Genomic DNA, 11,025 nt, shown 5'->3' with positions numbered 1-11,025 from the left:
ATCTTAAACGTGGTCAGGAACATGGTGTGATTTATCAAAATTGATGAGTGGGTTTTGATTGGTCAAAACTCTTTTTATACCGTATCTATTTCATATCATAGATTTTTCCAAATATATAAATTGAAAAAAAAAAAAGTAAAACTGTTCCCGCCGAATCTGCTGGTAACAGACAACGCTAGGCACATCAGACCTTTGTCGGCTTGACGTCTAGGCGTGGCGGCCCCCTCTTGCCACCCTCATCTCTCAACCAATTCGGCTGTGCGGTCCAGACGCAGAGAGAGAGAGAGAGAGAGGATGTCGTGGTTATTGTCGTGCTGTGCGTCTTGTACTTCCGGTCTATGCAGTGCTGTGGCTTCTGGGATCTCCGGACGCTCGGCCAGGATTGCTTACTGTGGCTTGTTTGGTGCTTCCCTTATCGTCTCATGGATTCTCAGGGAGGTTGCAGCTCCGGTCATGGAGGAGATCCCATGTAAGTTTTGATTCTTCGCATTTCTTGCTTGGGTCTTGTTTTGCTGCTTTCTGCGCATGTCGGCTTAAATTAGCTGATGATTGAGATTTTGCGAGGAAAAGAGGACACATTGTTTTTCCTTTTAAATTCTTTGGTATCTCTTTGCCTTGGAGAGAAAGCCAATCAAAGTTGAAGCTTATATCTCTCTGAGTTTTTCATTTCTTTTTCAAATGGGTTTTGTTGTAATGGGGATTTCGTATACGAATTTTTATGTAATTTGTTGGTTTGTTCCCTTCTGAATAGGTTTTTCTTTCGTTTGCTTTGTTTCAAGATTTTAATGGTTGAGGCCCTGTTGTTGTAATAAATGCCTTGGATTTTTCATAAAACAAATAACATTTTCTTGGTTGATTTTGCTTCTGGTTTGATCTCGTACTCTTGTTCCTTTAAGCCGTTCATTTCTTGGAGCTTCGGTGAAAATTAAATATATGAATTTTCTTACGCATTTGTTTGTTCTCAACTTCTCATACTGGGTGTTTTTCTATTAAATGGCAATGCCTCAAATTAAATTGGAGGTATTCGTGTGGAATAGAGATCCATTAAGTTGGATTATACAGTTTTTTTCTCATTCAACTATAACGGTTTATAGTTTCCGCTTACTTCGTCTTAGTTTCTGTCTTTCATGTGAAGACGATAATGTTTTCTATGAATTGTTGTATTAATTTGCTTATATGCATCAGACCTTGTTTGGGCTTCTTTCTCAAATGTTATTAAGGTTTATTTGAATTCCGTTAGCATCCTAGACCGATGCTCAATGTCCTGTCTTATTTTGCTATAAAGGCTCAGTTTGGAAGGAGTACAAAACCTTATATTTTATATGTATTTGTACTGTACATATTTGTATTTGTACTTCTTCCAAACTGAGTCTAAGAATCAGTTCTGCTTTATTGTTTTAGAGGTTCTCATTCAGTTAAATGTTTCTCCTTGTCTCTCACAGAATAAGTCAGCAATTTCAGTAGGCAAACCTCATAGCTTGCAATAGTGTTATCCTACTTTGAATTTGTCTTGCTTTCCCTTCTGAAGATCAATGGCAACTCCACTGTCGCTTACAATAGAACCACACTGTTTATATGGTGGATCCATCAAAATGGCAAAGTTGGCAACTGCCACCAGTTATTATGCGCCAAATAAATGCATTCACAGGGTGAGGAGAATTGACATGGGAAGAAGCCAAAGCCATGGCTGCTTGAGAGATATAACCAAAAATGCTCAGTGGTATCATAATCTCAAAATCTTTGCTTCATCACCAAGTTCTGTTGATCAAACCCGACCAAGTTTGGGTACATTTACCAAGACTGAGGAAGTAGAGAAGCCATTGACTTATTTATTTAGAACAGAAATTGGTGGTCAGGTAAAGATAACTGTTGGAAGGAAGAATACAAATTATACAGTGTGTATTGAAGTTTCATCCTTACCACAGTGTAATACTGAGGATAAGTTGTTCCTGAACTGGGGCATTTTCAGATCTGATTCATCATGTTTGACGCTTCCAGGCTCCCAAGTTTCAGCTCCAGAAACCCATTCCAGTACCATGGAAACCCCTCTCATGCAGAAATCTTCAGGCAGACATTTCCTACAGCTTGAATTCGAATCAAATCAAGCCCCTTTCTATCTATCATTCATGCTCCTTTTTTCATCTAATACTGCTACCAATAATTCAGAGATAAGAAGTCATAGGAAAACAAACTTTTGTGTGCCTGTTGGTATCAGTTCAGGGCACCCTGCACCGTTGGGTATCTCCTTCTCTGATGATGGATCAGTGAATTTTTCTCTGTTTTCTAGGAATGCTGAAAGTGTAGTTCTTTGTTTGTATGATGAGAAGTCAGACCAACCTTCCCTAGAGATTGATTTAGATCCATACATTAATCGAACAGGCAATATTTGGCATGTCTCAATGGAAAGTGTGGCTCCATATGTCAGCTATGGTTATCGATGCAAAGGAGATATTCATTTGAAAAAAGGAGATAGATTTGATGCCCGCAATGTTCTTTTAGACCCATATGCTAAGATTCTTTCAAGCTCACTTCCAAATCATTCAGAGACCCATTCACCTCCGAAACGTCTTGGACACTTATGCAAGATACCAACTTTTGATTGGAGTGGTGATATCCGCCCTTGCTTGGAAATAGAAGAACTAGTGGTTTATCGGTTAAATGTGAGACGTTTCACTGAGGACAAGTCCTGCCAGTTACCTGCTGATGTTTTAGGCACCTTTTCTGGTCTGATTGAGAAATTACACCACTTTAAAAGTCTCGGTGTGAATGCAGTCTTATTAGAGCCAGTGTTCTCCTTTGGTGAGCAAAACGGGCCCTATTTTCCATACCATTTCTTTTCAGCATCAGACTTATATGGGCCCTCCTATGATAATGTATCTACCATTAATTCTATGAAGGAGATGATAAAAAGACTGCATGCCAATGGCATAGAGGTTTTACTTGAAGTTGTTTTCACTCATGCTGCAGAAGGTGGTGATTCTTCTTTTCAAACAATATCATTCCGAGGAATTGATAATTCTTCTTATTATATACTTAATGGAGACACACAATTGGGTACCAGAAATGCTTTGAACTGCAACAATCCTATTGTCCAACGGATGATTCTGGATATCCTTCAGTATTGGGTTACAGAATTTCACATAGATGGATTCTGCTTTATGAATGCTTCTTCTCTTTTGAGAGGGCTAAATGGTGAGTACTTATCTCGGCCTCCTTTGGTTGAGGCCATTGCTTTTGATCCACTACTCTCTAAGACAAAGATTATAGCAGACTGCTGGGACCCATGTGAAATGGTAACAAGGGACATCCGTTTCCCTCATTGGAAGAGATGGGCAGAAGTTAATAATAGATTTTGTCATGATATAAGAAAATTTTTGAGGGGTGAGGGTCTCCTTAGTGACCTAGCAACTCGACTGTGTGGGAGTGGAGACATCTTTTTGGATGGACGGGGACCTGCATTCTCTTTTAATTTTATTGCAAGGAACTTTGGACTTCCTCTCGTGGACTTGGTCAGCTTCAGTGGCAATGAAGTTTCTTCAGAGTTGAGTTGGAACTGTGGCGAAGAAGGTGCAACAAATAATACTGTTGTCCTTGAAAGACGTCTAAAACAGATCCGCAATTTTCTCTTCATTTTGTACATCTCATTTGGTGTTCCTATTCTTAATATGGGTGACGAGTGTGGTCAATCTTCCAGTGGCTCTACTTCATATGGTGACAGGAAGCCTTTTGATTGGACTGCTCTAAGGACAGGTTTTGCTATTCAAACAACGGAGTTTATTGCTTTTCTTAGTTCACTTAGAACAAGGAGAAGTGATCTCCTTCAAAAGAGGAACTTCCTGAAGGTAGAAAATATAGAGTGGTATGGAAGCAACCAGTCTCAGCCAAGATGGGAAGACCCATCAAGCAAATTCCTGGCCCTGAGATTGAAGTCAGACATAGATAACAGCCAGTCTGACTCAGATTCTTCTCAAATCAGGGGTGACTTGTTTATTGCCTTCAATGCTGGAGGACATTCAGAGGGTGTTATTCTGCCTTCACCTTCAGAAGGGATGGTGTGGCTTCGTTTGGTGGACACAGCCCTTCCATTTCCAGGATTTTTCTCAAATGATGGTGACCCTGTTCTTGAGCAGATGCAAGGATTGATAGCTTATGAAATGAAGGCTCACAGTTGTGCTCTATTTGAAGCTCGGAGTCTAGTTGGTTGAAATTAATATAAATATATAAGCAGTATAGAATTACAATGAAGTAGGTTGTATCTTGTATGTGAGTTCCAATGCTCTTCCAGTATTAAAGATTCCGTAGCCCTTGTTAAAATCCCTTATTTATGTCAACAAATTTTTTCTTTGTTGTTTCTCAAAACAAAAGGTCATTAAAAAGAGCATAAGAAAAGAAAATGCCAATGGGTTTGATCAAGCAGCCATGCCAGTGTATATCATTGTGCTTAAATTCTGACTGTTTTTTATCGATTAAAGAGAATTCTTGATTAAGACTTCCTCGACACTGGTGTAGTAATATTGGATTGATTGCGGACAGTGTCCAATTGGTTAATGAAGAGAATCTTATTTTTGTTTTCTGTTTGCAGGGATAAATACTTTTTCTCACATTCCCTGAAAGAAGTGGCTTCAAACAAATGTGATCCTTTATGTCAGTTTGGTAAATTTCTTAATTATTTTTCTGCAATATTTCCATGATGATTAACTTAAGGACCAGAATGAGGGATTAAATTCATGTCACCACAATGGATGGGCTGTGAAGATTGTTTTTGTGGGTTTTGCTTATTATCCCTACGTTTTTTTATTCCAAATGTCATTATCACAATCTATGGTTAGCTTTCACTCTCTGCAGGTTTTGACAAAATCAACCCGAGCCCGCCCAAGTTGAACCCCTAACTTTACTTGCAGTATTGGTCAGATGCTATCTTGCATCTTTAACTTTCTCTGAATTTTATTCATTTAGTTCAACCCCTCAAAACAGGACTACAATCTTGATGTTTTCTTCATTGTCATGACAATTGTTCAGAAGTTGATATGTCTGTCACTTCTTTTTATAATGTTTTAAATCAGAGAATGGAGTTCAAAATTGAAAAGGTTAACCCAAGGCCCTGGATAAGTGTTAGGTTCAAGGCTGGCCCAACTTGAGGTCAACCCAACACACACTTGGACTAGAGTTGAGCTTGGGCGGGTTGGTCAGGTTTGAAAGAATTTATGAATATACTAGCTGGGCCTTGGACGGTGTGCAGGTTTTGTTATGTAAAACTGAAATAGAAGGAACTCTCTAATGTTCATGTGTTTTTCATATTTAGGAAAATCAATGTTCAAAGTATTGATATTTATCAGCCCGTATCGTGCCAATGACTTACCGATACGCCCCTCCAGGGGTTGTATCGGGTCAGCCACAGGTTCAGAGGGTAGCCGGGTCCCTCTGAACTGGTTTCAAAACAAAAAACAAATGAAACTTAAAAAAAAAAAAAAAAAAAAGTATCGACACACGGCATATCGGCCTGTGTCGATATTCTGAAGATGAATATCTGAATGATGATTTATGGCTTTATTGGCAGAAACTAAAATTAATTACATCTAGATGTTGGGCATGAATAACCATGTGATAGTGAAAGTCCCAATCTCATGCGTATATTTACATGAACAATAATTAAATAATTTAATTTATAATAGTTATTAATAATTACTTTTACTCTAACTAAATTTAAAAGTCAAGTTAGTGTAAATACTAGAGTTTAAGTTAACTTCAACGTAATTACTTTTCTATTTTAATTATTTTAACTTAATCAATTTAGATGGAAGTAATTGTAATTTTAATTCCCATGTTATAAGTTAATTAAGTGCAACTATTTTTTAATAATACACTTTATGACTTGTTCACAAGCCGAAATCGGGCCAGACTTTACCACTTATCAATAGAAAATATCTAAGCCTAAGCTGAAGCCCAACCTTGTACAAAGCTCAAAGCCTGATTCCAAGCCTAAAGGCTGATCTGAATAGGAAGTAAATGTAAATTTGAGAGCCAATCAAAATTTGTTATATATTATTAATGTATATTTTTATTATATGATATTATTAGGGGTTGGGCTTATTTACAAAAGCCGGACCTAGTGGGCAAGCCCATCAAGCTACCTGGCCCATGAACAATTCTAATTAATTGTAACTTTAATATATAAATTACTATTATTTATTAATTCAAATGGTGATGATCTTCCAACCACCAACAAAATCTACACAAACTATACTTCTTTCAACAACCTTAAACTTGGAGGGTTTGATATTAAAGGCAAGAACCAAATCCTTGATGAAGAAACTAATCGCATTGCCGTTGAGATTTGATTTGACTGCAACCCTTTTAATCTTGATGATTGTTGTGATTGAGATCAATCTTAATATCACCTACACCCTTAGCCCCAATTAAATGTTTGAAATTTCTCTATTTACCATTTAATTATAGGTTGCCATTTTTATTTTTTAACCATTTTATTATTTATTTAATTATTGTATTAGTTATTGATAATTTTAAATTATAAATCAATTTTTAATGATTTAATCATTTTCATTCCTATTATTTTTTGGCAAGTAATTCCCCTATTATTTTCATCTTCACTCCTATTACTAAGCTAAGTTAATTATTTTAGTTAGTTAGGTTATATAAATCATTTTAGTAATCAGTTTTTAATTGTTTGAACAATTTATATTCCTTTTATCCATTTATTTATTTTTATTATCTTACCATTTTATTACTTATCTAATTATCATATTATTTATTCAATCAATTTTGAATTATTTAATCATTTTCTATTTTTTTAAAGGCTTTCATGTTGTTACTTATTAGAAAAAAAAAAGACAAAATTTAGGGCAGGTACAAGAGGTAAAAGAGGGCCTAGGATGGGGTTCACTTTTTTACAACATAGTTTTAGTGTAGGCGTAAAATTGAGAATCATGGCCTTATGGCCTTAGATGTATTGTTGTGGCCCCGCTAGAACATCATTCAAGCTAGGGCCATGACGATGCATCCACACCTTTGATATTTGTTTTAGCGTAGCAAAAGTGGCTTGTTTGTGACATGGGATTAGATGTCGGGGGGAGAGAGATAGAGAGAGATGAGGGTTTGAGAAAAGAAAGAAGAATCTAGGTTTTTAAAGCTGAATTGGGCAATGAACCGGTCAGGGGTCTGGTTCTCGGGTCAAACGGTTTGACCATTTGAATCGAATGGATGGTTTGTTCTGACAAAAAATTAAAAAATAAAAAAAAACGGCCAAAACTGTTAAGCAGTTCGAATAGTTTGACCACATGGGTCAACGATTTTCTGACCAAACCAACAGTTTTTGGCGAAATAACGATTTTGGGGTAAAACGGATCGATTCCTGGTTTTTTCGATCTGACAGTCCAATCTGGTCTGGTTTTGAAAACCATGAGAAGAATATTAAGGCTGAATTTGGCATTCCTTATTTTGAGGACTTATTTTCTGTTTTGCAGTTAAAAATTGAGTGTTCATGGAGGCATTTTAACTGCAAAAAGGAGAGAAGTCCTTAAAATAAGAAATGCTAAATGCAGCCAAAAGGAGAAAATTTAGAGGGGTATAGGAGAGAAAAGAGGGCCTCTAACGTGAGGTGAGTGAGTGAAAGAGAGAGAGAGAGAGATTTTAAAGAGGTTGTAAATTTGACTCCGGATCTCCTGCCCATAAGAACTTTGCATACATCTACCCACAACACACTACCTTTATGCATTGGGAACATCTCCTCATCCACAATACTATGTAGAGGATGAAATGTTCCCCATGTGTGGCTGCAATATTACGTGGGTAGACATGGACTGAGTTTTTGTTGGTAGGAGATCCAGACTCTGTAAACTTATTATAGAGTGTTGCTGATGTGTCCAAGGGGGAGGGTTAGAGAGAGAGAGAGAGAGAGATGGAGGATATTTTATGTAAATAAAATGGATGTACATGTGTATTTGCTCAGACAGACTCGGGTTGGATCTAACCGGAATTGGGCTATTTAATACTTAATGCCCTCAGCTCAAACCCAACCCAACCCAAGTTTTGATTATACTCAAGTTTTCTGACCTAGCCTAACCTGCAACCTGAAAGGCCCCACCCAAGGTTGGGCCTGCCCAAATTGCAGCTTGAGATGGTTGAAAAAAAAAGGCTCAAACGCTATGTACAATGTTCGAGTTGAAATCAGCCTCCTACAAGATAGTTTCCCATAATATTCTACAGCATATCTCCACTGTGTATTGAAAACATCTCCCGATGATAAGTACCAGAAATGATAAGGTATCATTGGGAGATATTTCCAATAATACACAGCGGAAATATGCTGTGTGACGTTGTGGGAAACTATCTTGTGGGGGGCTGATTTCAATTCACAGAAATATGCTGTGTGACATTGTGGGAAACTATCTTGTGGGGGGCTGATTTCAACTCACAATGTTCATGAATGGTATTTTGGTCAATTGAAATTGAATTAGGGCATCAGCAACATTAAACCTTTAGTTCAAAAGTATAAACCAGCTTTTTGCTAAAGTTGCAAGATTGATTGGAATTAGTGAAACTTAATATGGACCGTTTGTTGATGTAAACTTGATATGCTGAACCATGTAAAACTGTTTCTTTTCTTTTCTTTTTCTTTTTCTTTTTTTTTTCTCATCTTATTGGCCTTAATCTTACTTTATTATTCTTTGTTCTCTTTACAACAATCCCAAGGGTAGCATGGAAAAGTTTTGTAGGGCAAGTTAGTAATTTCAAAAATATACTGAATCTATCGTCTAAATATATGCATATAGCCATTGGATTATGACTCTATGGGTGCAAGAATGGTGATTCATTGGAACTTTGGAAGGGTCATTTACTAAATACTTCCTATAACTTGCAATTTATTTACTTAATTGGAAAATATTAAAGGGCATGGGCCCATGATTTTTTATTCCAAAAGTATCCCTAATACTTCTTCACATAGAAAAAAAAATTGATCCGATAGGATCAAATATAGTAGTTGTCAATGTCTATGATATTTTCATTTTTTTATTCTTTTGATTAAATTTATTGAAATGGACATTATGATCAAATGCCATTTTCTACAATTATCTAACAGAAGATCGATTAAGTAAATCAATTAAACCTAGGTTTTAATAAATTCACAAAACTTAGGAGGTGGCTTATTAGTAAATGATCCTTATTAAAATAATATAATAAGGATTAAAGTATATATCGGTATCGGTGTATCCCAAATACACGAATACACTATACACTGATACACAAATATTTTTAAAAGTTTAAGGGGTTTCAAATCTTTTCTTAGACCATCTCATTATTATAAAGTTAATATATCAAAAAAATAAAAAAAGTAACGGTCCATATCAATGCCCACCAATACCCATGGTGGAGTATAAGATATTTTAATCCTTAAATATAATCTCCATATGAAGAAGCTACTATCCTTCATTCATTTATACACTGCCTCAATTCAATAACATCACACATTCACACTGAAAACAAAGTCCCAACTCCCAATCCAAAAGGAATTGACTGAAAGAGCTATCCATACCCACCAGTCATCCATTTTTTATCCTATTTTGTAAGAATTGGGATATCCTCCTCCCATAGCGTGCCTACACCAATATCACAGCCACATTTAATCTTGTATTGAGAATATTTTTTCATCAATAATAAATATAAATACAGAAAATATTCTTGATGAATGACTAGGACATGCTGTGAGATCGTGTAAAGCGCACTTTGTGAGAAACAGATCTGGACTTATTATGCGGAATCAAATGGAACGTCATTCACATCACATCACATCATCCCATGTGGTCTAACTGATAAGTAATCTCATGCATCATGTGTTTAGGACAACCCATGTGGCATATCAAATTGCCAAACACTAATCCGTCCTTACTAGGGTGGATGCATTTAAGAAACCAACAAATTCCCTATCCCTATTCAAATTCTTCCTACTTCTCTCTCCTCTTTGATTTGAAACAAGGCAAATGCTAGCACGTGGAAAACACTCTACATTTTATGATAAAAAGTAGAAACAAACAAATTTCATGATAAAAGTAGAAATACAAAACAAGACTACCGACGCAAGACCAAAGGATTTAAGGTTGGGTTTGCACATGCATTGAGTGAGTGTAACTGTGTAAGGCTAAAAACTAAAAAGATATATTGAAAATTATCTAAATTAAAAAAAAAATCACTTTAATTGAACATACAAGTTATGGATTTCGCATTTAGTGAAGAATCCGTGATTTAGTAATCGGATCGAACAGGTTAACGATTCAACTACTCGGGTCAAATGTTTTTTACCAAATCAACGGGTTTTGAATAAATTTTGTGTTTTAATCAAACCGGACATTGAATCTTAGCTGGCCAGGTGACAAAGCCTGTTTCAAAACATAAATATCTTCAATTTAACTTTTTTTCACTTACAAGAGGCTATTTTTTAGAGTTTGGATCCGTTGACCACATTGCTGGTCACTTTCATCCAGCCGCACATCTGGAACATCGGTTGTATTTACATCACCGATTTTAAAAAAAGTGCGGCTGGATGAGCGAGGCCAATCCAGCACATCCGGACTGATGGACTCCCTATTTTAACAAAAAAAAGTCGGTGATGCGACAAATATTAAAAAAAAAAGTGCTTTTTTTCAAAATATTCCTTAGACAAAATACTCCCAAACACGGAATAAGAAGAAAGGCAGAGAAGAATGTAATTTCACAAAAGCGTGAGTGAGAAGTTGCAAATAAACGGACAAGTGACTATCTTGTCCGACGTCAGTCCGCCACCGTCAGTGTCACACATTTCATAAATCATAATGTAAGGTAGGTAGAGGTAGAAAGCTAAGGACAAGTGACTATCTTGCCACGTGGCGAAACGATCTCTGCCCTGTACTTTGGCACATACAATGGTCAGCATGACACGTGGAGCTATCACGGAGTGCCACTTCAGCCGCCAAGTGTAAAGAGTTGGCGATCAACGCACCCGGGCATTTTACGACGACCAGTGCCGGGCATTTT

General features: G+C 36.6%; 1 protein-coding gene across 2 annotated transcripts; it reads left to right on the top strand.

The window, feature by feature from the left end:
- Positions 1–217: 217 nt before the first annotated feature.
- DBE1 (debranching enzyme 1) lies at positions 218–4,364 on the top strand. Of its 2 annotated transcripts, none has more exons than XM_010280318.3 (2): positions 218–469; positions 1,443–4,364. In XM_010280318.3, the coding sequence occupies exon 2, from the start codon at positions 1,533–1,535 to the stop codon at positions 4,203–4,205; it is 2,673 nt and encodes an 890-aa protein (XP_010278620.1). In that variant the 5' UTR covers positions 218–469; positions 1,443–1,532; the 3' UTR covers positions 4,206–4,364. The 2 variants fall into 2 exon arrangements, with proteins under 2 accessions (XP_010278620.1, XP_010278628.1); XM_010280326.3 differs by having other exon boundaries at positions 1,416–4,364.
- The last annotated feature ends 6,661 nt before the right edge of the window (positions 4,365–11,025 follow it).

The sequence above is a fragment of the Nelumbo nucifera genome, chromosome 4 (assembly GCF_055504915.1).
Source record: "Nelumbo nucifera cultivar China Antique chromosome 4, China Antique-T2T, whole genome shotgun sequence".
In the NCBI taxonomy this organism is placed as follows: domain Eukaryota; kingdom Viridiplantae; phylum Streptophyta; class Magnoliopsida; order Proteales; family Nelumbonaceae; genus Nelumbo; species Nelumbo nucifera.
This window is presented reverse-complemented; position numbering and strand designations above follow the sequence as displayed.